This window comes from Mustelus asterias, unplaced genomic scaffold, assembly GCF_964213995.1.
Source record: "Mustelus asterias unplaced genomic scaffold, sMusAst1.hap1.1 HAP1_SCAFFOLD_1773, whole genome shotgun sequence".
Taxonomy (NCBI): Eukaryota; Metazoa; Chordata; class Chondrichthyes; order Carcharhiniformes; family Triakidae; genus Mustelus; species Mustelus asterias.
This window is the reverse complement of record NW_027591718.1, coordinates 29,641-55,421: the sequence shown is the minus strand read 5'-3', so window position 1 is coordinate 55,421 and position 25,781 is coordinate 29,641. Positions and strand designations below refer to the sequence as shown.

General features: G+C 83.1%; 1 protein-coding gene across 1 annotated transcript in view; it reads left to right on the top strand.

The window, feature by feature from the left end:
* The window catches only part of LOC144488687 (uncharacterized), a gene marked incomplete at both ends in the record, with an annotated part of 65,872 nt that overhangs the window by 13,506 nt on the left and 26,585 nt on the right, over positions 1–25,781 (top strand). The window contains 3 exon segments of the mRNA XM_078206776.1: positions 6,194–6,361; positions 7,290–7,344; positions 9,458–9,532. Coding sequence (XP_078062902.1) covers positions 6,194–6,361; positions 7,290–7,344; positions 9,458–9,532 — 298 coding nt within the window.

The window sequence follows — 25,781 nt, the reverse complement described above, 5'->3', positions numbered from 1 at the left end:
CCTCGCCCCCAGCCCCGCGCCCTCGCCCCCAGCCCCGCGCACTCGCCCCGCGCCCTCGCCCCCAGCCCCGCGCCCTCGCCCCCAGCCCCGCGCCCTCGCCCCCAGCCCCGCACCCTCGCCCCCAGCCCCGCGCACTCGCCCCCAGCCCCGCACCCTCGCCCCCGCACACTCGCCCCTCACCCCCGCGCCCTCGCCCCCAGCCCCGCACCCTCGCCCCCAGCCCCGCGCCCTCGCCCCCAGACCCTCGCCCTCAGCCCCGCGCCCTCGCCCCGCGCCCTCGCCCCCAGACCTGCACCCTCGCCCCCGCGCCCTCGCCCCCAGCCCCGCACACTCTCCCCCAGCCCCGCACCCTCGCTCCCAGCCCCTCGCCCCCAGCCCCGCACCCTCGCCCCCAGCCCCGCACCCTCGCCCCCAGCCCCGCACCATCGCCCCCAGCCCCGCACCCTCGCCCCCAGCCCCGCACCCTCGCCCCCAGCCCTGCACCCTCGCCCCCAGCCCCGCACCCTCGCCCCCAGCCCCGCACCCTCGCCCCCAGCCCCGCACCCTCGTCCCCAGACCCTCGCCCTGAGCCCCGCTCCCTCGCCCCGCGCCCTCGCCCCCAGACCTGCACCCTCGCCCCCGCGCCCTCGCCTCCAGCCCCTCGCCCTCGCCCCCAGCCCCGCGCCCTCGCCCCCAGCGCCGTCCCCAGCCCCGCACCCTCGCCCCCCAGCCCCGCACCCTCGCCCCCAGCCCCGCGCCCTCGCCCCCAGCCCCGCGCCCTCGTCCCCAGCCCCGCGCCCTCGTCCCCAGCCCCGCGCCCTCGTCCCCAGCCCCGCGCCCTCGCCCCCAGCCCCGCGCCCTCGTCCCCAGCCCCGCGCCCTCGTCCCCAGCCCCGCGCCCTCGCCCCCAGCCCCGCGGCCTCACTCCCAGCCCCGCGGCCTCACTCCCAGCCCCGCACCCTCACCCCCAGCCCCGCACCTTTGCCCCCAGCCCCGCACCCTCGCCCCAGCCCCGCACACTTGCCCCCAGCCCCGCACCCTCGCCCACAGCCCCGCCCTCACCCCCAATCCCGCCTCCAGACCCGCGCCCTCGCCCCCAGCCCCGCACCCTCGCCCCCAGCCCCGCACCCTCGCCCCCAGCCCCGCGCCCCCAGCCCCGCCCCCTCGCCCCCTGGACCGCACCCTCGCCCGCCCCCTCGCCCCCAGCCCCGCCCCCTCGTCCCCAGCCCCGCGACCTCGCCCCCAGCCCCGCGACCTCGCCCCCAGCCCCGTGACCTCGCCCTCAGCCCCGCGCCCTCGCCCCCAGCCCCGCGCCCTCGCCCCCAGCCCCGCGCCCTCGCCCCCAGCCCCGCACCCTCGCCCCCAGCCCCGCACCCTCGCTCCCAGCCCCTCGCCCCCAGCCCCGCACCCTCGCCCCCAGCCCCGCACCCTCGCCCCCAGCCCCGCACCCTCGCCCCCAGCCCCGCACCCTCGCTCCCAGCCCCGCACCCTCGCTCCCAGCCCCGCGCCCTCGCCTCCAGCCCCGCACCCTCGCCCCCAGCCTCGCCCACAGCCCCGCACCCTCGCCCCCAGCCCCGCGCCTTCGCTCCCAGCCCCGCGCCCTCGCTCCCAGCCCCGCGCCCTCGCTCCCAGCCCCGCGCCCTCGCTCCCAGCCCCGCGCCCTCGCCCCCAGCCCCGCGCCCTCGCCCCCAGCCCCGCATCCTCGCCCCCAGCCCCGCACCCTCGCCCCCAGCCCTGCACCCTCGCCCCCAGCCCTGGGCCCTCGCTCCCAGCCCCGCGCCCTCGCTCCCAGCCCCGCGCCCTCGCTCCCAGCCCCGCGCCCTCGCTCCCAGCCCCGCGCCCTCGCTCCCAACCACGCGCCGTCGCCCCCAGCCCCACGCCGTCACTCCCAGCCCCGCAGCTTCGCCCCCAGCCCCGCACCCTCTCCAGTAGCACCACCGCTTTGCCCCCAGCCCCGCACCCTCGCCCCCAGACCCGCACCCTCGCCCCCAGACCCGCACCCTCGCCCCCAGGCCCTCGCCCCCAGGCCCGCGCCCTCGCCCACAGCCCCGCTCCCTTGCCCCCACCCTCGCCCACAGCCCCGCCCTCGCCCCATCCCTCCTCCAGACCCGCGCCCTCGCCCCCAGCCCCGCACCCTCGCCCCCAGCCCCGCACCCTCGCCCCCAGCCCCACACCCTCGCCCCCAGCCCCGCTCCCTCGCCCGCAGCCCCGCGCCCTCGCCCCCCAGCCCCGCAACTTTGCCCCCAGCCCTGCACCCTCGCCCCCAGGCCCAAGCCCTCGCCCGCAGCCCCGCTCTCTTGCCCCCAGCCCCGCACCCTTGCCCCCAGCCCCGCACCATCGCCCAGAGCCCCGCCCTCGCCCCCCGTCCCGCCTCCAGATCCGCGCCCTCGCCCCCAGCCCTGCACCTTCGCCCCCGCGCCCTCGTCCGCAGCCCACGCCCTTGCCCCCTGGCCAGCACCCTCGCCCCCCCAGCCCCGCCCCCTCGCCCCAGCCCCGCCCCGTCGCCCCCAGCACCGCGCCCTCGCCCCCAGCCCCGCACCCTCGCCCCCAGCCCCGCGCCCTCGTCCCCAGCCCCGCGCCCTCGTCCCCAGCCCCGCGCCCTCACCCCCAGCCCCGCGGCCTCACTCCCAGCCCCGCACCCTCACCCCCAGCCCTGCACCTTTGCCCCCAGCCCCGCGCCCTCGCCTCCAGCCCCGCACCCTCGCCCACAACCGCCGCACCCTCGCCCCCGCGCCCTCGCTCCCAGCCCCGCGCCCTCGCTCCCAGCCCCGCGCCCTCGCTCCAAGCCCCGCGCCCTCGCTCCCAGCCCCGCGCCCTCGCTCCCAGCCCCGCGCCCTCGCTCCCAGCCCCGCGCCCTCGCTCCCAGCCCCGCGCCCTCGCTCCCAGCCCCGCGCCCTCGCTCCCAGCCCCGCGCCCTCGCTCCCAGCCCCGCGCCCTCGCTCCCAGCCCCGCGCCCTCGCTCCCAGCCCCGCGCCCTCGCTCCCAGCCCCGCGCCCTCGCCCCCAGCCCCGGGCCCTCGCCCCCAGCCCCGCGCCCTCGCTCCCAGCCCCGCGCCCTCGCTCCCAGCCACGCGCCGTCGCCCCCAGCCCCACGCCGTCACTCCCAGCCCCGCAGCTTCGCCCCCAGCCCCGCCCCCTCTCCAGTAGCACCACAGCTTTGCCCCCAGCCCCGCACCCTCGCCCCCAGACCCGCACCCTCGCCCCCAGGCTCTCGCCCCCAGGCCCGCACCCTCGCCCCCAGCCCCGCACCCTCGCCCCCAGCCCCGCACCCTCGCTCCCAGCCCCGCACACTCGCCCCCAGCCCCGCACCCACGCCCCCAGCCCCGCACCCTCGCTCCCAGCCCCGCACCCTCGCTCCCAGCCCCGCACCCTCGCTCCCAGCCCCGCGCCCTCGCCCCCAGCCCCGCTCCCTCGCCCCCGCACACTCGCTCCTCACCCCCGCGCCCTCGCCCCCAGCCCCGCACCCTCGCCCCCAGCGCCGCACCCTCGTCCCCAGACCCTCGCCCTCAGCCCCGCTCCCTCGCCTCGCCCCCAGACCTGCCCCCGCGCCCTCGCCTCCAGCCCCGAGCCCTCGCCCCCAGCCCCGCGCCCTCGCCCCCAGCGCCGTCCCCAGCCCCGCACCCTTGCCCCCAGCCCCGCGCCCTCGCCCCCAGCCCCGCGCCCTCGCCCCCAGCCCCGCACCCTTGCCCCCAGCCCCGCGCCCTCGCCCCCAGCCCCTCGCCCCCAGCCCCGCACCTTCGTCACCAGCCCCGCAAACTCGCCCCCACTCCCGCACCCTCGCACCCATCCCTGTACCCTCGCCGCCACCCCCGCGCCCTCGCCCCCAGCCCCCCACCCTCGCATCCACCCTCGCCCCCAGCCCCGTGCCCTTGCCCCCAGCTCTGCGCCCCAGCCCCGCGCCCTCGCCCCCAGCCCTGCGCCTCGCCCCCAGACCCGCGCCCTCGCCCCCAGCCCCGCGCCTTCGCCCCCAGCCCCGCGCCCTCGCCCTCAGCCCCGCGCCCTCGCGCCCTCGCCCCCACGCCCGCACCGTTGCCCCTACCAGCGCCCTCGCCCCGCGCCCTCGCCCCCAGCCACGCGCCCTCACACCCTCCGTTGCCCCCGACCAGCGCACTCGCCCCCACCCACGCACCCTCGCCCCCACCCCCGCAGCCTCGCTCCGACCCCCGCAGCCTCGCTCCGACCCCCGCAGCCTCGCCTCCAGCCCGGCACCCTCACCCCCAGCCCGCGCACTCGCCCCCAGCCCCGCACCCTCGCCCCAGCCCCGCACCCTTGCCCCCAGCCCCGCACCCTCGCCCACAGCCCCGCCCTCACCCCCCATCCCGCCTCCAGACCCGCGCCCTCGCCCCCAGCCCTGCACCCTCGCCCCCAGCCCCGCACCCTCGCCCCCAGCCCCGCGCCCCCAGCCCCGCCCCCTCGCCCCCTGGACCGCACCCTCGCCCGCCCCCTCGCCCCCAGCCCCGCCCCCTCGTCCCCAGCCCCGCAACCTCGCCCCCAGCCCCGCGACCTCGCCCCCAGCCCCGCGACCTCGCCCCCAGCCCCGCGACCTCGCCCCCAGCCCCGCGACCTCGCCCCCAGCCCCGCGCCCCCAGCCCCGCGCCCCTCGCCCCCAGCCCCGTGCCCTCGCCCCCAGCCCCGCGCCCTCGCCCCCAGCCCCGCGCCCTCGCCCCCAGCCCCGCGCCCTGCTCCCAGCCCCGCGCCCTCGCCCCCAGCCCCGCGCCCTCGCCCCCAGCCCCGCGCCCTCGCCCCCAGCCCCGCGCCCTCGCCCCCAGCCCCTCGCCCCCAGCCCCGCGCCCTCGCCCCCAGCCCCGCGCCCTCGCCCCCAGCCCCGCGCCCTCGCCCCCAGCCCCGCGCCCTCGCCCCCAGCCCCGCGCCCTCGCCCCCAGCCCCGCGCCCTCGCCCCCAGCCCCGCGCCCTCGCCCCCGCACACTCGCCCCTCACCCCCGCGTCCTCGCCCCCAGCCCCGCACCCTCGCCCCCAGCCCCGCACCCTCGTCCCCAGACCCGCACCCTCGCCCTCAGCCCCGCTCCCTCGCCTCGCCCCCAGACCTGCACCCTCGCCCCCGCGCCCTCGCCCCCAGCCCCGAGCCCTCGCCCCCAGCCCCGCGCCCTCGCCCCCAGCGCCGTCCCCAGCACCGCACCCTTGCCCCCAGCCCCGCACCCTTGCCCCCAGCCCCGCGCCCTCGTCCCCAGCCCCGCGCCCTCGTCCCCAGCCCCGCGCCCTCGTCCCCAGCCCCGCGCCCTCGCCCCCATCCCCGCGCCCTCGCCCCCAGCCCCGCGCCCTCGCCCCCAGCCCCGCGCCCTCGCCCCCAGCCCCGCGCCCTCGCCCCCAGCCCCGCGGCCTCGCCCCCAGCCCCGTCCCCTCACCCCCAGCCCTGCACCTTTGCCCCCAGCCCCGCGCCCTCGCCTCCAGCCCCGCACCCTCGCCCCCAGCCTCGCCCACAGCCCCGCACCCTCGCCCCCGCGCCCTCGCTCCCAGCCCCGCGCCCTCGCTCCCAGCCCCGCGCCCTCGCTCCCAGCCCCGCGCCCTCGCTCCCAGCCCCGCGCCCTCGCTCCCAGCCCCGCGCCCTCGCTCCCAGCCCCGCGCCCTCGCTCCCAGCCCCGCGCCCTCGCTCCCAGCCCCGCACCTTCGCCCCCAGCCCCGCACCCTCGCCCCCAGCCCCGGGCCCTCGCTCCCAGCCCCGCGCCCTCGCTCCCAGCCCCGCGCCCTCGCTCGCAGCCACGCGCCGTCGCCCCCAGCCCCACGCCGTCACTCCCAGCCCCGCAGCTTCGCCCCCAGCCCCGCACCCTCTCCAGTAGCACCACCGCTTTGCCCCCAGCCCCGCACCCTCGCCCCCAGACCCGCACCCTCGCCCCCAGGCCCGCGCCCTCGCCTCCAGGCCCGCGCCCTCGCCCACAGCCCCGCTCCCTTGCCCCCACCCTCGCCCACAGCCCCGCCCTCGCCCCGTCCCTCCTCCAGACCCGCGCCCTCGCCCCCAGCCCCGCACCCTCGCCCCCAGCCCCGCACCCTCGCCCCCAGCCCCGCACCCTCGCCCCCAGCCCCGCACCCTCGCCCCCAGCCCCGCACCCTCGCCCCCAGCCCCGCACCCTCGCCCGCAGCCCCGCGCCCTCGCCCACCAGCCCCGCAACTTTGCCCCCAGCCCTGCACCCTCGCCCCCAGGCCCAAGCCCTCGCCCGCAGCCCCGCTCTCTTGCCCCCAGCCCCGCACCCTTGCCCCCAGCCCCGCACCATCGCCCAGAGCCCCGCCCTCGCCCCCCGTCCCGCCTCCAGATCCGCGCCCTCGCCCTCGCCCCCAGCCCTGCACCCTCGCCCCCGCCCCCGCGCCCTCGTCCGCAGCCCACGCCCTTGCCCCCTGGCCCGCACCCTCGCCCCCCAGCCCCGCCCCCTCGCCCCAGCCCCGCACCCTCGTCCCCAGCCCCGCGCCTTCGCCCCCAGCCCCGCACCCTCGCCCCCAGCCCCGCGCCCTCGTCCCCAGCCCCGCACCCTCGCCCCCAGCCCCGCGGCCTCACTCCCAGCCCCGCACCCTCACCCCCAGCCCTGCACCTTTGCCCCCAGCCCCGCGCCCTCGCCTCCAGCCCCGCACCGTCGCCCCCAGCCTCGCCCACAGCCCCGCACCCTCGCCCCCGCGCCCTCGCTCCCAGCCCCGCGCCCTCGCTCCCAGCCCCGCGCCCTCGCTCCCAGCCCCGCGTCCTCGCTCCCAGCCCCGCACCTTCGCCCCCAGCCCCGCACCCTCGCCCCCAGCCCCGGGCCCTCGCTCCCAGCCCCGCGCCCTCGCTCCCAGCCCCGCGCCCTCGCTCGCAGCCACGCGCCGTCGCCCCCAGCCCCACGCCGTCACTCCCAGCCCCGCAGCTTCGCCCCCAGCCCCGCACCCTCTCCAGTAGCACCACCGCTTTGCCCCCAGCCCCGCACCCTCGCCCCCAGACCCGCACCCTCGCCCCCAGGCCCGCGCCCTCGCCTCCAGGCCCGCGCCCTCGCCCACAGCCCCGCTCCCTTGCCCCCACCCTCGCCCACAGCCCCGCCCTCGCACCGTCCCTCCTCCAGACCCGCGCCCTCGCCCCCAGCCCCGCACCCTCGCCCCCAGCCCCGCGCCCCCAGCCCCGCACCCTCGCCCCCAGCCCCGCACCCTCGCCCCCAGCCCCGCACCCTCGCCCCCAGCCCCGCACCCTCGCCCGCAGCCCCGCGCCCTCGCCCACCAGCCCCGCAACTTTGCCCCCAGCCCTGCACCCTCGCCCCCAGGCCCAAGCCCTCGCCCGCAGCCCCGCTCTCTTGCCCCCAGCCCCGCACCCTTGCCCCCAGCCCCGCACCATCGCCCAGAGCCCCGCCCTCGCCCCCCGTCCCGCCTCCAGATCCGCGCCCTCGCCCTCGCCCCCAGCCCTGCACCCTCGCCCCCGCCCCCGCGCCCTCGTCCGCAGCCCACGCCCTTGCCCCCTGGCCCGCACCCTCGCCCCCCAGCCCCGCCCCCTCGCCCCAGCCCCGCACCCTCGTCCCCAGCCCCGCGCCTTCGCCCCCAGCCCCGCACCCTCGCCCCCAGCCCCGCGCCCTCGTCCCCAGCCCCGCACCCTCGCCCCCAGCCCCGCGGCCTCACTCCCAGCCCCGCACCCTCACCCCCAGCCCTGCACCTTTGCCCCCAGCCCCGCGCCCTCGCCTCCAGCCCCGCACCGTCGCCCCCAGCCTCGCCCACAGCCCCGCACCCTCGCCCCCGCGCCCTCGCTCCCAGCCCCGCGCCCTCGCTCCCAGCCCCGCGCCCTCGCTCCCAGCCCCGCGCCCTCGCTCACAGCCCCGCGCCCTCGCTCCCAGCCCCGCGCCCTCGCTCCCAGCCCCGCGCCCTCGCTCCCAGCCCCGCGCCCTCGCTCCCAGCCCCGCGCCCTCGCTCCCAGCCCCGCGCCCTCGCTCCCAGCCCCGCGCCCTCGCTCCCAGCCCCGCGCCCACGCCCCCAGCCCCTCGCCCCCAGCCCCGCGCCCTCGCCCCCAGCCCCACGCCGTCACTCCCAGCCCCGCAGCTTCGCCCCCAGCCCCGCCCCCTCTCCAGTAGCCCCGCACCCTCGCCCCCAGACCCGCACCCTTGCCCCCAGGCCCTCGCCCCCAGGCCCGCACCCTCGCCCCCAGCCCCGCACCCTCGCCCCCAGCCCCGCACCCTCGCTCCCAGCCCCTCGCCCCCAGCCCCGCACCCTCGCCCCCGCGCCCTCGCTCCCAGCCCTGCGCCTCGCCCCCAGACCCGCGCCCTCGCCCCCAGCCCCGCGCCTTCGCCCCCAGCCCCGCGCCCTCGCCCTCAGCCCCGCGCCCTCGCGCCCTCGCCCCCACGCCCGCACCGTTGCCCCTACCAGCGCCCTCGCCCCGCGCCCTCGCCCCCAGCCACGCGCCCTCACACCCTCCGTTGCCCCCGACCAGCGCACTCGCCCCCACCCACGCACCCTCGCCCCCACCCCCGCAGCCTCGCTCCGACCCCCGCAGCCTCGCTCCGACCCCCGCAGCCTCGCCTCCAGCCCGGCACCCTCACCCCCAGCCCGCGCACTCGCCCCCAGCCCCGCACCCTCGCCCCAGCCCCGCACCCTTGCCCCCAGCCCCGCACCCTCGCCCACAGCCCCGCCCTCACCCCCCATCCCGCCTCCAGACCCGCGCCCTCGCACCCAGCCCTGCACCCTCGCCCCGCACCCTCGCCCCCAGCCCCGCGCCCCCAGCCCCGCCCCCTCGCCCCCTGGACCGCACCCTCGCCCGCCCCCTTGCCCCCAGCCCCGCGCCCTCGTCCCCAGCCCCGCGCCCTCGTCCCCAGCCCCGCGCCCTCGTCCCCAGCCCAGCCCGCGCCCTCGCCCCCAGCCCCGCGCCCTCGCCCCCAGCCCCGCGCCCTCGCCCCCAGCCCCGCGCCCTCGCCCCCAGCCCCGCGCCCTCGCCCCCAGCCCCGCGCCCTCGCCCCCAGCCCCGCGGCATCGCCCCCAGCCCCGTCCCCTCACCCCCAGCCCTGCACCTTTGCCCCCAGCCCCGCGCCCTCGCCTCCAGCCCCGCACCCTCGCCCCCAGCCTCGCCCACAGCCCCGCACCCTCGCCCCCGCGCCCTCGCTCCCAGCCCCGCGCCCCTCGCTCCCAGCCCCGCGCCCTCGCTCCCAGCCCCGCGCCCTCGCTCCCAGCCCCGCGCCCTCGCTCCCAGCCCCGCGCCCTCGCTCCCAGCCCCGCGCCCTCGCTCCCAGCCCCGCGCCCTCGCTCCCAGCCCCGCACCTTCGCCCCCAGCCCCGCACCCTCGCCCCCAGCCCCGGGCCCTCGCTCCCAGCCCCGCGCCCTCGCTCCCAGCCCCGCGCCCTCGCTCGCAGCCACGCGCCGTCGCCCCCAGCCCCACGCCGTCACTCCCAGCCCCGCAGCTTCACCCCCAGCCCCGCACCCTCTCCAGTAGCACCACCGCTTTGCCCCCAGCCCCGCACCCTCGCCCCCAGTCCCGCACCCTCGCCCCCAGGCCCGCGCCCTCGCCTCCAGGCCCGCGCCCTCGCCCACAGCCCCGCTCCCTTGCCCCCACCCTCGCCCACAGCCCCGCCCTCGCCCCGTCCCTCCTCCAGACCCGCGCCCTCGCCCCCAGCCCCCGCCCCCCAGCCCCGCACCCTCGCCCCCAGCCCCCGCACCCTCGCCCCCAGCCCCGCACCCTCGCCCCCAGCCCCGCACCCTCGCCCCCAGCCCCGCACCCTCGCCCGCAGCCCCGCGCCCTCGCCCACCAGCCCCGCAACTTTGCCCCCAGCCCTGCACCCTCGCCCCCAGGCCCAAGCCCTCGCCCGCAGCCCCGCTCTCTTGCCCCCAGCCCCGCACCCTTGCCCCCAGCCCCGCACCATCGCCCAGAGCCCCGCCCTCGCCCCCCGTCCCGCCTCCAGATCCGCGCCCTCGCCCTCGCCCCCAGCCCTGCACCCTCGCCCCCGCGCCCTCGTCCGCAGCCCACGCCCTTGCCCCCTGGCCCGCACCCTCGCCCCCCAGCCCCGCCCCCTCGCCCCAGCCCCGCACCCTCGTCCCCAGCCCCGCGCCTTCGCCCCCAGCCCCGCACCCTCGCCCCCAGCCCCGCGCCCTCGTCCCCAGCCCCGCACCCTCGCCCCCAGCCCCGCGGCCTCACTCCAGCCCCGCACCCTCACCCCCAGCCCTGCACCTTTGCCCCCAGCCCCGCGCCCTCGCCTCCAGCCCCCGCACCGTCGCCCCCAGCCTCGCCCACAGCCCCGCACCCTCGCCCCCGCGCCCTCGCTCCCAGCCCCGCGCCCTCGCTCCCAGCCCCGCGCCCCTCGCTCCCAGCCCCGCGTCCTCGCTCCCAGCCCCGCACCTTCGCCCCCAGCCCCGCACCCTCGCCCCCAGCCCCGGGCCCTCGCTCCCAGCCCCGCGCCCTCGCTCGCAGCCACGCGCCGTCGCCCCCAGCCCCACGCCGTCACTCCCAGCCCCGCAGCTTCGCCCCCAGCCCCGCACCCTCTCCAGTAGCACCACCGCTTTGCCCCCAGCCCCGCACCCTCGCCCCCAGACCCGCACCCTCGCCCCCAGGCCCGCGCCCTCGCCTCCAGGCCCGCGCCCTCGCCCACAGCCCCGCTCCCTTGCCCCCACCCTCGCCCACAGCCCCGCCCTCGCACCGTCCCTCCTCCAGACCCGCGGCCCTCGCCCCCAGCCCCGCACCCTCGCCCCCAGCCCCGCACCCTCGCCCCCAGCCCCGCACCCTCGCCCCCAGCCCCGCACCCTCGCCCCCAGCCCCGCACCCTCGCCCCCAGCCCCGCACCCTCGCCCGCAGCCCCGCGCCCTCGCCCACCAGCCCCGCAACTTTGCCCCCAGCCCTGCACCCTCGCCCCCAGGCCCAAGCCCTCGCCCGCAGCCCCGCTCTCTTGCCCCCAGCCCCGCACCCTTGCCCCCAGCCCCGCACCATCGCCCAGAGCCCCGCCCTCGCCCCCCGTCCCGCCTCCAGATCCGCGCCCTCGCCCTCGCCCCCAGCCCTGCACCCTCGCCCCCGCCCCCGCGCCCTCGTCCGCAGCCCACGCCCTTGCCCCCTGGCCCGCACCCTCGCCCCCCAGCCCCGCCCCCTCGCCCCAGCCCCGCACCCTCGTCCCCAGCCCCGCGCCTTCGCCCCCAGCCCCGCACCCTCGCCCCCAGCCCCGCGCCCTCGTCCCCAGCCCCGCACCCTCGCCCCCAGCCCCGCGGCCTCACTCCCAGCCCCGCACCCTCACCCCCAGCCCTGCACCTTTGCCCCCAGCCCCGCGCCCTCGCCTCCAGCCCCGCACCGTCGCCCCCAGCCTCGCCCACAGCCCCGCACCCTCGCCCCCGCGCCCTCGCTCCCAGCCCCGCGCCCTCGCTCCCAGCCCCGCGCCCTCGCTCCCAGCCCCGCGCCCTCGCTCACAGCCCCGCGCCCTCGCTCCCAGCCCCGCGCCCTCGCTCCCAGCCCCGCGCCCTCGCTCCCAGCCCCGCGCCCTCGCTCCCAGCCCCGCGCCCTCGCTCCCAGCCCCGCGCCCTCGCTCCCAGCCCCGCGCCCTCGCTCCCAGCCCCGCGCCCACCCCCCCAGCCCCTCGCCCCCAGCCCCGCGCCCTCGCCCCCAGCCCCACGCCGTCACTCCCAGCCCCGCAGCTTCGCCCCCAGCCCCGCCCCCTCTCCAGTAGCACCACAGCTTTGCCCCCAGCCCCGCACCCTCGCCCCCAGACCCGCACCCTCGCCCCCAGGCCCTCGCCCCCAGGCCCGCACCCTCGCCCCCAGCCCCGCACCCTCGCCCCCAGACCCGCACCCTCGCTGCCAGCCCCTCGCCCCCAGCCCCGCACCCTCGCCCCCGCGCCCTCGCTCCCAGCCCTGCGCCTCGCCCCAGACCCGCGCCCTCGCCCCCAGCCCCGCGCCTTCGCGCCCAGCCCCGCGCCCTCGCCCTCAGCCTCGCGCCCTCGCCCCCACGCCCGCACCGTTGCCCCTACCAGCGCCCTCGCCCCGCGCCCTCGCCCCCAGCCACGCGCCCTCACACCCTCCGTTGCCCCCGACCAGCGCACTCGCCCCCACCCACGCACCCTCGCCCCCACCCCCGCAGCCTCGCTCCGACCCCCGCAGCCTCGCTCCGACCCCCGCAGCCTCGCCTCCAGCCCGGCACCCTCACCCCCAGCCCGCGCACTCGCCCCCAGCCCCGCACCCTCGCCCCAGCCCCGCACCCTTGCCCCCAGCCCCGCACCCTCGCCCACAGCCCCGCCCTCACCCCCCATCCCGCCTCCAGACCCGCGCCCTCGCCCCCAGCCCTGCACCCTCGCCCCGCACCCTCGCCCCCAGCCCCGCGCCCCCAGCCCCGCCCCCTCGCCCCCTGGACCGCACCCTCGCCCGCCCCCTTGCCCCCAGCCCCGCGCCCTCGTCCCCAGCCCCGCGCCCTCGTCCCCAGCCCCGCGCCCTCGTCCCCAGCCCCGCGCCCTCGCCCCCAGCCCCGCGCCCTCGCCCCCAGCCCCGCGCCCTCGCCCCCAGCCCCGCGCCCTCGCCCCCAGCCCCGCGCCCTCGCCCCCAGCCCCGCGCCCTCGCCCCCAGCCCCGCGCCCTCGCCCCCAGCCCCGCGGCATCGCCCCCAGCCCCGTCCCCTCACCCCCAGCCCTGCACCTTTGCCCCCAGCCCCGCGCCCTCGCCTCCAGCCCCGCACCCTCGCCCCCAGCCTCGCCCACAGCCCCGCACCCTCGCCCCCGCGCCCTCGCTCCCAGCCCCGCGCCCTCGCTCCCAGCCCCGCGCCCTCGCTCCCAGTCCCGCGCCCTCGCTCCCAGCCCCGCGCCCTCGCTCCCAGCCCCGCGCCCTCGCTCCCAGCCCCGCGCCCTCGCTCCCAGCCCCGCGCCCTCGCTCCCAGCCCCGCGCCCTCGCTCCCAGCCCCGCACCTTCGCCCCCAGCCCCGCACCCTCGCCCCCAGCCCCGGGCCCTCGCTCCCAGCCCCGCGCCCTCGCTCCCAGCCCCGCGCCCTCGCTCGCAGCCACGCGCCGTCGCCCGCAGCCCCACGCCGTCACTCCCAGCCCCGCAGCTTCGCCCCCAGCCCCGCACCCTCTCCAGTAGCACCACCGCTTTGCCCCCAGCCCCGCACCCTCGCCCCCAGACCCGCACCCTCGCCCCCAGGCCCGCGCCCTCGCCTCCAGGCCCGCGCCCTCGCCCACAGCCCCGCTCCCTTGCCCCCACCCTCGCCCACAGCCCCGCCCTCGCCCCGTCCCTCCTCCAGACCCGCGCCCTCGCCCCCAGCCCCGCACCCTCGCCCCCAGCCCCGCACCCTCGCCCCCAGCCCCGCACCCTCGCCCCCAGCCCCGCACCCTCGCCCCCAGCCCCGCACCCTCGCCCGCAGCCCCGCGCCCTCGCCCACCAGCCCCGCAACTTTGCCCCCAGCCCTGCACCCTCGCCCCCAGGCCCAAGCCCTCGCCCGCAGCCCCGCTCTCTTGCCCCCAGCCCCGCACCCTTGCCCCCAGCCCCGCACCATCGCCCAGAGCCCCGCCCTCGCCCCCCGTCCCGCCTCCAGATCCGCGCCCTCGCCCTCGCCCCCAGCCCTGCACCCTCGCCCCCGCCCCCGCGCCCTCGTCCGCAGCCCACGCCCTTGCCCCCTGGCCCGCACCCTCGCCCCCCAGCCCCGCCCCCTCGCCCCAGCCCCGCACCCTCGTCCCCAGCCCCGCGCCTTCGCCCCCAGCCCCGCACCCTCGCCCCCAGCCCCGCGCCCTCGTCCCCAGCCCCGCACCCTCGCCCCCAGCCCCGCGGCCTCACTCCCAGCCCCGCACCCTCACCCCCAGCCCTGCACCTTTGCCCCCAGCCCCGCGCCCTCGCCTCCAGTCCCGCACCCTCGCCCCCAGCCTCGCCCACAGCCCCGCACCCTCGCCCCCGCGCCCTCGCTCCCAGCCCCGCGCCCTCGCTCCCAGCCCCGCGCCCTCGCTCCCAGCCCCGCGCCCTCGCTCACAGCCCCGCGCCCTCGCTCCCAGCCCCGCGCCCTCGCTCCCAGCCCCGCGCCCTCGCTCCCAGCCCCGCGCCCTCGCTCCCAGCCCCGCGCCCTCGCTCCCAGCCCCGCGCCCTCGCTCCCAGCCCCGCGCCCTCGCTCCCAGCCCCGCGCCCACGCCCCCAGCCCCTCGCCCCCAGCCCCGCGCCCTCGCCCCCAGCCCCACGCCGTCACTCCCAGCCCCGCAGCTTCGCCCCCAGCCCCGCCCCCTCTCCAGTAGCACCACAGCTTTGCCCCCAGCCCCGCACCCTCGCCCCCAGACCCGCACCCTCGCCCCCAGGCCCTCGCCCCCAGGCCCGCACCCTCGCCCCCAGCCCCGCACCCTCGCCCCCAGCCCCGCACCCTCGCTCCCAGCCCCTCGCCCCCAGCCCCGCACCCTCGCGCCCTCGCTCCCAGCCCTGCGCCTCGCCCCCAGACCCGCGCCCTCGCCCCCAGCCCCGCGCCTTCGCCCCCAGCCCCGCGCCCTCGCCCTCAGCCCCGCGCCCTCGCGCCCTCGCCCCCACGCCCGCACCGTTGCCCCTACCAGCGCCCTCGCCCCGCGCCCTCGCCCCCAGCCACGCGCCCTCACACCCTCCGTTGCCCCCGACCAGCGCACTCGCCCCCACCCACGCACCCTCGCCCCCACCCCCGCAGCCTCGCTCCGACCCCCGCAGCCTCGCTCCGACCCCCGCAGCCTCGCCTCCAGCCCGGCACCCTCACCCCCAGCCCGCGCACTCGCCCCCAGCCCCGCACCCTCGCCCCAGCCCCGCACCCTTGCCCCCAGCCCCGCACCTTCGCCCACAGCCCCGCCCTCACCCCCCATCCCGCCTCCAGACCCGCGCCCTCGCCCCCAGCCCTGCACCCTCGCCCCCAGCCCCGCACCCTCGCCCCCAGCCCCGCGCCCCCAGCCCCGCCCCCTCACCCCCTGGACCGCACCCTCGCCCGCCCCCTCGCCCCCAGCCCCGCCCCCTCGTCCCCAGCCCCGCAACCTCGCCCCCAGCCCCGCGACCTCGCCCCCAGCCCCGCGACCTCGCCCCCAGCCCCGCGACCTCGCCCCCAGCCCCGTGACCTCGCCCCCAGCCCCGCGCCCTCGCCCCCAGCCCCGCGCCCCGAGCCCCGCGCCCTCGCCCCCAGCCCCGTGCCCTCGCCCCCAGCCCCGCGCCCTCGCCCCCTCGCCCCCAGCCCTGCTCCCTCGCACCCAGCCCCGCGCCCTCGCCCCCAGCCCCGCGCCCTCGCCCCCAGCCCCGCGCCCTCGCCCCCAGCCCCGCGCCCTCGCCCCCAGCCCCGCGCCCTCGCCCCGCGCCCTCGCCCCCAGCCCCGCGCCCTCGCCCCCAGCCCCGCGCCCTCGCCCCCAGCCCCGCGCCCTCGCCCCCAGCCCCGCGCCCTCAACCCCAGCCCCGCGCCCTCGCCCCCGCACACTCGCCCCTCACCCCCGCGTCCTCGCCCCCAGCCCCGCACCCTCGCCCCCAGCCCCGCACCCTCGTCCCCAGACCCGCACCCTCGCCCTCAGCCCCGCTCCCTCGCCTCGCCCCCAGACCTGCACCCTCGCCCCCGCGCCCTCGCCCCCAGCCCCGAGCCCTCGCCCCCAGCCCCGCGCCCTCGCCCCCAGCGCCGTCCCCAGCACCGCACCCTTGCCCCCAGCCCCGCACCCTTGCCCCCAGCCCCGCGCCCTCGCTCCCAGCCCCGCGCCCTCGCTCCCAGCCACGCGCCGTCGCCCCCAGCCCCACGCCGTCACTCCCAGCCCCGCAGCTTCGCCCCCAGCCCCGCCCCCTCTCCAGTAGCACCACAGCTTTGCCCCCAGCCCCGCACCCTCGCCCCCAGACCCGCACCCTCGCCCCCAGGCTCTCGCCCCCAGGCCCGCACCCTCGCCCCCAGCCCCGCACCCTCGCCCCCAGCCCCGCACCCTCGCTCCCAGCCCCGCACACTCGCCCCCAGCCCCGCACCCACGCCCCCAGCCCCGCACCCTCGCTCCCAGCCCCGCACCCTCGCTCCCAGCCCCGCACCCTCGCTCCCAGCCCCGCGCCCTCGCCCCCAGCCCCGCTCCCTCGCCCCCGCACACTCGCTCCTCACCCCCGCGCCCTCGCCCCCAGCCCCGCACCCTCGCCCCCAGCGCCGCACCCTCGTCCCCAGACCCTCGCCCTCAGCCCCGCTCCCTCGCCTCGCCCCCAGACCTGCCCCCGCGCCCTCGCCTCCAGCCCCGAGCCCTCGCCCCCAGCCCCGCGCCCTCGCCCCCAGCGCCGTCCCCAGCCCCGCACCCTTGCCCCCAGCCCCGCGCCCTCGCCCCCAGCCCCGCGCCCTCGCCCCCAGCCCCGCACCCTTGCCCCCAGCCCCGCGCCCTCGCCCCCAGCCCCTCGCCCCCAGCCCCGCACCTTCGTCACCAGCCCCGCACACTCGCCCCCACTCCCGCACCCTCGCACCCATCCCTGCACCCTCGCCGCCACCCCCGCGCCCTCGCCCCCAGCCCCCCACCCTCGCATCCACCCTCGCCCCCAGCCCCGTGCCCTTGCCCCCAGCTCTGCGCCCCAGCCCCGCGCCCTCGCCCCCAGCCCTGCGCCTCGCCCCCAGACCCGCGCCCTCGCCCCCAGCCCTGCGCGTTCGCCCCCAGCCCCGCGCCCTCGCCCTCAGCCCCGCGCCCTCGCCCCCACGCCCGCACCGTTGCCCCTACCAGCGCCCTCGCCCCGCGCCCTCGCCCCCAGCCACGCGCCCTCACACCCTCCGTTGCCCCCGACCAGCGCACTCGCCCCCACCCACGCACCCTCGCCCCCACCCCCGCAGCCTCGCTCCGACCCCCGCAGCCTCGCTCCGACCCCCGCAGCCTCGCCTCCAGCCCGGCACCCTCACCCCCAGCCCGCGCACTCGCCCCCAGCCCCGCACCCTCGCCCCAGCCCCGCACCCTTGCCCCCAGCCCCGCACCCTCGCCCACAGCCCCGCCCTCACCCCCCATCCCGCCTCCAGACCCGCGCCCTCGCCCCCAGCCCTGCACCCTCGCCCCCAGCCCCGCACCCTCGCCCCCAGCCCCGCGCCCCCAGCCCCGCCCCCTCACCCCCTGGACCGCACCCTCGCCCGCCCCCTCGCCCCCAGCCCCGCCCCCTCGTCCCCAGCCCCGCAACCTCGCCCCCAGCCCCGCGACCTCGCCCCCAGCCCCGCGACCTCGCCCCCAGCCCCGCGACCTCGCCCCCAGCCCCGTGACCTCGCCCCCAGCCCCGCGCCCTCGCCCCCAGCCCCGCGCCCCCAGCCCCGCGCCCTCGCCCCCAGCCCCGTGCCCTCGCCCCCAGCCCCGCGCCCTCGCCCCCTCGCCCCCAGCCCCGCTCCCTCGCACCCAGCCCCGCGCCCTAGCTCCCAGCCCCGCGCCCTCGCCCCCAGCCCCGCGCCCTCGCCCCCAGCCCCGCGCCCTCGCCCCCAGCCCCGCGCCCTCGCCCCGCGCCCTCGCCCCCAGCCCCGCGCCCTCGCCCCCAGCCCCGCGCCCTCGCCCCCAGCCCCGCGCCCTCGCCCCCAGCCCCGCGCCCTCGCCCCCAGCCCCGCGCCCTCGCCCCCAGCCCCGCGCCCTCGCCCCCGCACACTCGCCCCTCACCCCCGCGTCCTCGCCCCCAGCCCCGCACCCTCGCCCCCAGCCCCGCACCCTCGTCCCCAGACCCGCACCCTCGCCCTCAGCCCCGCTCCCTCGCCTCGCCCCCAGACCTGCACCCTCGCCCCCGCGCCCTCGCCCCCAGCCCCGAGACCTCGCCCCCAGCCCCGCGCCCTCGCCCCCAGCGCCGTCCCCAGCACCGCACCCTTGCCCCCAGCCCCGCACCCTTGCCCCCAGCCCCGCGCCCTCGTCCCCAGCCCCGCGCCCTCGCCCCCAGCCCCGCGCCCTCGTCCCCAGCCCCGCGCCCTCGCCCCCAGCCCCGCGCCCTCGCCCCCAGCCCCGCGCCCTCGCCCCCAGCCCCGCGCCCTCGCCCCCAGCCCCGCGCCCTCGCCCCCAGCCCCGCGGCCTCGCCCCCAGCCCCGTCCCCTCACCCCCAGCCCTGCACCTTTGCCCCCAGCCCCGCGCCCTCGCCTCCAGCCCCGCACCCTCGCCCCCAGCCTCGCCCACAGCCCCGCACCCTCGCCCCCGCGCCCTCGCTCCCAGCCCCGCGCCCTCGCTCCCAGCCCCGCGCCCTCGCTCCCAGCCCCGCGCCCTCGCTCCCAGCCCCGCGCCCTCGCTCCCAGCCCCGCGCCCTCGCTCCCAGCCCCGCGCCCTCGCTCCCAGCCCCGCGCCCTCGCTCCCAGCCCCGCTCCTTCGCCCCCAGCCCCGCACCCTCGCCCCCAGCCCCGGGCCCTCGCTCCCAGCCCCACGCCCTCGCTCCCAGCCCCGCGCCCTCGCTCGCAGCCACGCGCCGTCGCCCCCAGCCCCACGCCGTCACTCCCAGCCCCGCAGCTTCGCCCCCAGCCCCGCACCCTCTCCAGTAGCACCACCGCTTTGCCCCCAGCCTCGCCCCCAGACCCGCACCCTCGCCCCCAGGCCCGCGCCCTCGCCTCCAGGCCCGCGCCCTCGCCCACAGCCCCGCTCCCTTGCCCCCACCCTCGCCCACAGCCCCGCCCTCGCCCCGTCCCTCCTCCAGACCCGCGCCCTCGCCCCCAGCCCCGCACCCTCGCCCCCAGCCCCGCACCCTCGCCCCCAGCCCCGCACCCTCGCCCCCAGCCCCGCACCCTCGCCCCCAGCCCCGCACCCTCGCCCCCAGCCCCGCACCCTCGCCCGCAGCCCCGCGCCCTCGCCCACCAGCCCCGCAACTTTGCCCCCAGCCCTGCACCCTCGCCCCCAGGCCCAAGCCCTCGCCCGCAGCCCCGCTCTCTTGCCCCCAGCCCCGCACCCTTGCCCCCAGCCCCGCACCATCGCCCAGAGCCCCGCCCTCGCCCCCCGTCCCGCCTCCAGATCCGCGCCCTCGCCCTCGCCCCCAGCCCTGCACCCTCGCCCCCGCCCCCGCGCCCTCGTCCGCAGCCCACGCCCTTGCCCCCTGGCCCGCACCCTCGCCCCCCAGCCCCGCCCCCTCGCCCCAGCCCCGCACCCTCTTCCACAGCCCCGCGCCTTCGCCCCCAGCCCCGCACCCTCGCCCCCAGCCCCGCGCCCTCGTCCCCAGCCCCGCACCCTCGCCCCCAGCCCCGCGGCCTCACTCCCAGCCCCGCACCCTCACCCCCAGCCCTGCACCTTTGCCCCCAGCCCCGCGCCCTCGCCTCCAGCCCCGCACCCTCGCCCCCAGCCTCGCCCACAGCCCCGCACCCTCGCCCCCGCGCCCTCGCTCCCAGCCCCGCGCCCTCGCTCCCAGCCCCGCGCCCTCGCTCCCAGCCCCGCGCCCTCGCTCACAGCCCCGCGCCCTCGCTCCCAGCCCCGCGCCCTCGCTCCCAGCCCCGCGCCCTCGCTCCCAGCCCCGCGCCCTCGCTCCCAGCCCCGCGCCCTCGCTCCCAGCCCCGCGCCCTCGCTCCCAGCCCCGCGCCCACGCCCCCAGCCCCTCGCCCCCAGCCCCGCGCCCTCGCCCCCAGCCCCACGCCGTCACTCCCAGCCCCGCAGCTTCGCCCCCAGCCCCGCCCCCTCTCCAGTAGCACCACAGCTTTGCCCCCAGCCCCGCACCCTCGCCCCCAGACCCGCACCCTCGCCCCCAGGCCCTCGCCCCCAGGCCCGCACCCTCGCCCCCAGCCCCGCACCCTCGCCCCCAGCCCCGCACCCTCGCTCCCAGCCCCTCGCCCCCAGCCCCGCACCCTCGCCCCCGCGCCCTCGCTCCCAGCCCTGCGCCTCGCCCCCAGACCCGCGCCCTCGCCCCCAGCCCCGCGCCTTCGCCCCCAGCCCCGCGCCCTCGCCCTCAGCCCCGCGCCCTCGCGCCCTCGCCCCCACGCCCGCACCGTTGCCCCTACCAGCGCCCTCGCCCCGCGCCCTCGCCCCCAGCCACGCGCCCTCACACCCTCCGTTGCCCCCGACCAGCGCACTCGCCCCCACCCACGCACCCTCGCCCCCACCCCCGCAGCCTCGCTCCGACCCCCGCAGCCTCGCTCCGACCCCCGCAGCCTCGCCTCCAGCCCGGCACCCTCACCCCCAGCCCGCGCACTCGCCCCCAGCCCCGCACCCTCGCCCCAGCCCCGCACCCTTGCCCCCAGCCCCGCACCTTCGCCCACAGCCCCGCCCTCACCCCCCATCCCGCCTCCAGACCCGCGCCCTCGCCCCCAGCCCTGCACCCTCGCACCCAGCCCCGCACCCTCGCCCCCAGCCCCGCGCCCCCAGCCCCGCCCCCTCACCCCCTGGACCGCACCCTCGCCCGCCCCCTCGCCCCCAGCCCCGCCCCCTCGTCCCCAGCCCCGCAACCTCGCCCCCAGCCCCGCGACCTCGCCCCCAGCCCCGCGACCTCGCCCCCAGCCCCGCGACCTCGCCCCCAGCCCCGTGACCTCGCCCCCAGCCCCGCGCCCTCGCCCCCAGCCCCGCGCCCCGAGCCCCGCGCCCTCGCCCCCAGCCCCGTGCCCTCGCCCCCAGCCCCGCGCCCTCGCCCCCTCGCCCCCAGCCCTGCTCCCTCGCACCCAGCCCCGCGCCCTCGCCCCCAGCCCCGCGCCCTCGCCCCCAGCCCCGCGCCCTCGCCCCCAGCCCCGCGCCCTCGCCCCCAGCCCCGCGGCCTCACCCCCAGCCCCGTCCCCTCACCCCCAGCCCTGCACCTTTGCCCCCAGCCCCGCGCCCTCGCCTCCAGCCCCGCACCCTCGCCCCCAGCCTCGCCCACAGCCCCGCACCCTCGCCCCCGCGCCCTCGCTCCCAGCCCCGCGCCCTCGCTCCCAGCCCCGCGCCCTCGCTCCCAGCCCCGCGCCCTCGCTCCCAGCCCCGCGCCCTCGCTCCCAGCCCCGCGCCCTCGCTCCCAGCCCCGCGCCCTCGCTCCCAGCCCCGCGCCCTCGCTCCCAGCCCCGCACCTTCGCCCCCAGCCCCGCACCCTCGCCCCCAGCCCCGGGCCCTCGCTCCCAGCCCCACGCCCTCGCTCCCAGCCCCGCGCCCTCGCTCGCAGCCACGCGCCGTCGCCCCCAGCCCCACGCCGTCACTCCCAGCCCCGCAGCTTCGCCCCCAGCCCCGCACCCTCTCCAGGAGCACCACCGCTTTGCCTCCAGCCCCGCACCCTCGCCCCCAGCCCAGCACCCTCGCCCCCGGCCCCGCACCCTCGCCCCCTCGCCCCCAGCCCCGCTCCCTCGCACCCAGCCCCGCGCCCTAGCTCCCAGCCCCGCGCCCTCGCCCCCAGCGCCGCGCCCTCGCCCCCAGCCCCGCGCCCTCGCTCCCAGCCCCGCGCCCTCGCTCCCAGCCCCGCGCCCTCGCTCCCAGCCCCGCGCCCTCGCTCCCAGCCCCGCGCCCACGCCCCCAGCCCCTCGCCCCCAGCCCCGCGCCCTCGCCCCCAGCCCCACGCCGTCACTCCCAGCCCCGCAGCTTCGCCCCCAGCCCCGCCCCCTCTCCAGTAGCACCACAGCTTTGTCCCCAGCCCCGCACCCTCGCCCCCAGACCCGCACCCTCGCCCCCAGGCCCTCGCCCCCAGGCCCGCACCCTCGCCCCCAGCCCCGCACCCTCGCCCCCAGCCCCGCACCCTCGCTCCCAGCCCCTCGCCCCCAGCCCCGCACCCTCGCGCCCTCGCTCCCAGCCCTGCGCCTCGCCCCCAGACCCGCGCCCTCGCCCCCAGCCCCGCGCCTTCGCCCCCAGCCCCGCGCCCTCGCCCTCAGCCCCGCGCCCTCGCGCCCTCGCCCCCACGCCCGCACCGTTGCCCCTACCAGCGCCCTCGCCCCGCGCCCTCGCCCCCAGCCACGCGCCCTCACACCCTCCGTTGCCCCCGACCAGCGCACTCGCCCCCACCCACGCACCCTCGCCCCCACCCCCGCAGCCTCGCTCCGACCCCCGCAGCCTCGCTCCGACCCCCGCAGCCTCGCCTCCAGCCCGGCACCCTCACCCCCAGCCCGCGCACTCGCCCCCAGCCCCGCACCCTCGCCCCAGCCCCGCACCCTTGCCCCCAGCCCCGCACCTTCGCCCACAGCCCCGCCCTCACCCCCCATCCCGCCTCCAGACCCGCGCCCTCGCCCCCAGCCCTGCACCCTCGCACCCAGCCCCGCACCCTCGCCCCCAGCCCCGCGCCCCCAGCCCCGCCCCCTCACCCCCTGGACCGCACCCTCGCCCGCCCCCTCGCCCCCAGCCCCGCCCCCTCGTCCCCAGCCCCGCAACCTCGCCCCCAGCCCCGCGACCTCGCCCCCAGCCCCGCGACCTCGCCCCCAGCCCCGCGACCTCGCCCCCAGCCCCGTGACCTCGCCCCCAGCCCCGCGCCCTCGCCCCCAGCCCCGCGCCCCGAGCCCCGCGCCCTCGCCCCCAGCCCCGTGCCCTCGCCCCCAGCCCCGCGCCCTCGCCCCCTCGCCCCCAGCCCTGCTCCCTCGCACCCAGCCCCGCGCCCTCGCCCCCAGCCCCGCGCCCTCGCCCCCAGCCCCGCGCCCTCGCCCCCAGCCCCGCGCCCTCGCCCCCAGCCCCGCGCCCTCGCCCCGCGCCCTCGCCCCCAGCCCCGCGCCCTCGCCCCCAGCCCCGCGCCCTCGCCCCCAGCCCCGCGCCCTCGCCCCCAGCCCCGCGCCCTCAACCCCAGCCCCGCGCCCTCGCCCCCACACACTCGCCCCTCACCCCCGCGTCCTCGCCCCCAGCCCCGCACCCTCGCCCCCAGCCCCGCACCCTCGTCCCCAGACCCGCACCCTCGCCCTCAGCCCCGCTCCCTCGCCTCGCCCCCAGCCCCGCGCCCTCGCCCCCAGCGCCGTCCCCAGCACCGCACCCTTGCCCCCAGCCCCGCACCCTTGCCCCCAGCCCCGCGCCCTCGTCCCCAGCCCCGCGCCCTCGTCCCCAGCCCCGCGCCCTCGTCCCCAGCCCCGCGCCCTCGCCCCCAGCCCCGCGCCCTCGCCCCCAGCCCCGCGCCCTCGCCCCCAGCCCCGCGCCCTCGCCCCCAGCCCCGCGCCCTCGCCCCCAGCCCCGCGGCCTCACCCCCAGCCCCGTCCCCTCACCCCCAGCCCTGCACCTTTGCCCCCAGCCCCGCGCCCTCGCCTCCAGCCCCGCACCCTCGCCCCCAGCCTCGCCCACAGCCCCGCACCCTCGCCCCCGCGCCCTCGCTCCCAGCCCCGCGCCCTCGCTCCCAGCCCCGCGCCCTCGCTCCCAGCCCCGCGCCCTCGCTCCCAGCCCCGCGCCCTCGCTCCCAGCCCCGCGCCCTCGCTCCCAGCCCCGCGCCCTCGCTCCCAGCCCCGCGCCCTCGCTCCCAGCCCCGCGCCTTCGCCCCCAGCCCCGCACCCTCGCCCCCAGCCCCGGGCCCTCGCTCCCAGCCCCACGCCCTCGCTCCCAGCCCCGCGCCCTCGCTCGCAGCCACGCGCCGTCGCCCCCAGCCCCACGCCGTCACTCCCAGCCCCGCAGCTTCGCCCCCAGCCCCGCACCCTCTCCAGTAGCACCACCGCTTTGCCTCCAGCCCCGCACCCTCGCCCCCAGCCCAGCACCCTCGCCCCCGGCCCCGCACCCTCGCCCCCTCGCCCCCAGCCCCGCTCCCTCGCACCCAGCCCCGCGCCCTAGCTCCCAGCCCCGCGCCCTCGCCCCCAGCCCCGCGCCCTCGCCCCCAGCCCCGCGCCCTCGCTCCCAGCCCCGCGCCCTCGCTCCCAGCCCCGCGCCCTCGCTCCCAGCCCCGCGCCCTCGCTCCCAGCCCCGCGCCCACGCCCCCAGCCCCTCGCCCCCAGCCCCGCGCCCTCGCCCCCAGCCCCACGCCGTCACTCCCAGCCCCGCAGCTTCGCCCCCAGCCCCGCCCCCTCTCCAGTAGCACCACAGCTTTGCCCCCAGCCCCGCACCCTCGCCCCCAGACCCGCACCCTCGCCCCCAGGCCCTCGCCCCCAGGCCCGCACCCTCGCCCCCAGCCCCGCACCCTCGCCCCCAGCCCCGCACCCTCGCTCCCAGCCCCTCGCCCCCAGCCCCGCACCCTCGCGCCCTCGCTCCCAGCCCTGCGCCTCGCCCCCAGACCCGCGCCCTCGCCCCCAGCCCCGCGCCTTCGCCCCCAGCCCCGCGCCCTCGCCCTCAGCCCCGCGCCCTCGCGCCCTCGCCCCCACGCCCGCACCGTTGCCCCTACCAGCGCCCTCGCCCCGCGCCCTCGCCCCCAGCCACGCGCCCTCACACCCTCCGTTGCCCCCGACCAGCGCACTCGCCCCCACCCACGCACCCTCGCCCCCACCCCCGCAGCCTCGCTCCGACCCCCGCAGCCTCGCTCCGACCCCCGCAGCCTCGCCTCCAGCCCGGCACCCTCACCCCCAGCCCGCGCACTCGCCCCCAGCCCCGCACCCTCGCCCCAGCCCCGCACCCTTGCCCCCAGCCCCGCACCTTCGCCCACAGCCCCGCCCTCACCCCCCATCCCGCCTCCAGACCCGCGCCCTCGCCCCCAGCCCTGCACCCTCGCCCCCAGCCCCGCACCCTCGCCCCCAGCCCCGCGCCCCCAGCCCCGCCCCCTCACCCCCTGGACCGCACCCTCGCCCGCCCCCTCGCCCCCAGCCCCGCCCCCTCGTCCCCAGCCCCGCGACCTCGCCCCCAGCCCCGCGACCTCGCCCCCAGCCCCGCGACCTCGCCCCCAGCCCCGCGACCTCGCCCCCAGCCCCGTGACCTCGCCCCCAGCCCCGCGCCCTCGCCCCCAGCCCCGCGCCCCGAGCCCCGCGCCCTCGCCCCCAGCCCCGTGCCCTCGCCCCCAGCCCCGCGCCCTCGCCCCCTCGCCCCCAGCCCTGCTCCCTCGCACCCAGCCCCGCGCCCTCGCCCCCAGCCCCGCGCCCTCGCCCCCAGCCCCGCGCCCTCGCCCCCAGCCCCGCGCCCTCGCCCCCAGCCCCGCGCCCTCGCCCCACGCCCTCGCCCCCAGCCCCGCGCCCTCGCCCCCAGCCCCGCGCCCTCGCCCCCAGCCCCGCGCCCTCGCCCCCAGCCCCGCGCCCTCAACCCCAGCCCCGCGCCCTCGCCCCCGCACACTCGCCCCTCACCCCCGCGTCCTCGCCCCCAGCCCCGCACCCTCGCCCCCAGCCCCGCACCCTCGTCCCCAGACCCGCACCCTTGCCCTCAGCCCCGCTCCCTCGCCTCGCCCCCAGACCTGCACCCTCGCCCCCGCGCCCTCGCCCCCAGCCCCGAGCCCTCGCCCCCAGCCCCGCGCCCTCGCCCCCAGCGCCGTCCCCAGCACCGCACCCTTGCCCCCAGCCCCGCACCCTTGCCCCCAGCCCCGCGCCCTCGTCCCCAGCCCCGCGCCCTCGTCCCCAGCCCCGCGCCCTCGTCCCCAGCCCCGCGCCCTCGTCCCCAGCCCCGCGCCCTCGCCCCCAGCCCCGCGCCCTCGCCCCCAGCCCCGCGCCCTCGCCCCCAGCCCCGCGCCCTCGCCCCCAGCCCCGCGGCCTCGCCCCCAGCCCCGTCCCCTCACCCCCAGCCCTGCACCTTTGCCCCCGCGCCCTCGCCTCCAGCCCCGCACCCTCGCCCCCAGCCTCGCCCACAGCCCCGCACCCTCGCCCCCGCGCCCTCGCTCCCAGCCCCGCGCCCTCGCTCCCAGCCCCGCGCCCTCGCTCCCAGCCCCGCGCCCTCGCTCCCAGCCCCGCGCCCTCGCTCCCAGCCCCGCGCCCTCGCTCCCAGCCCCGCGCACTCGCTCCCAGCCCCGCGCCCTCGCCCCCAGCCCCGCACCTTCGCCCCCAGCCCCGCACCCTCGCCCCCAGCCCCGGGCCCTCGCTCCCAGCCCCACGCCCTCGCTCCCAGCCCCGCGCCCTCGCTCGCAGCCACGCGCCGTCGCCCCCAGCCCCACGCCGTCACTCCCAGCCCCGCAGCTTCGCCCCCAGCCCCGCACCCTCTCCAGTAGCACCACCGCTTTGCCTCCAGCCCCGCACCCTCGCCCCCAGCCCAGCACCCTCGCCCCCGGCCCCGCACCCTCGCCCCCAGCCCCGCACCCTCGCCCCCAGCCCC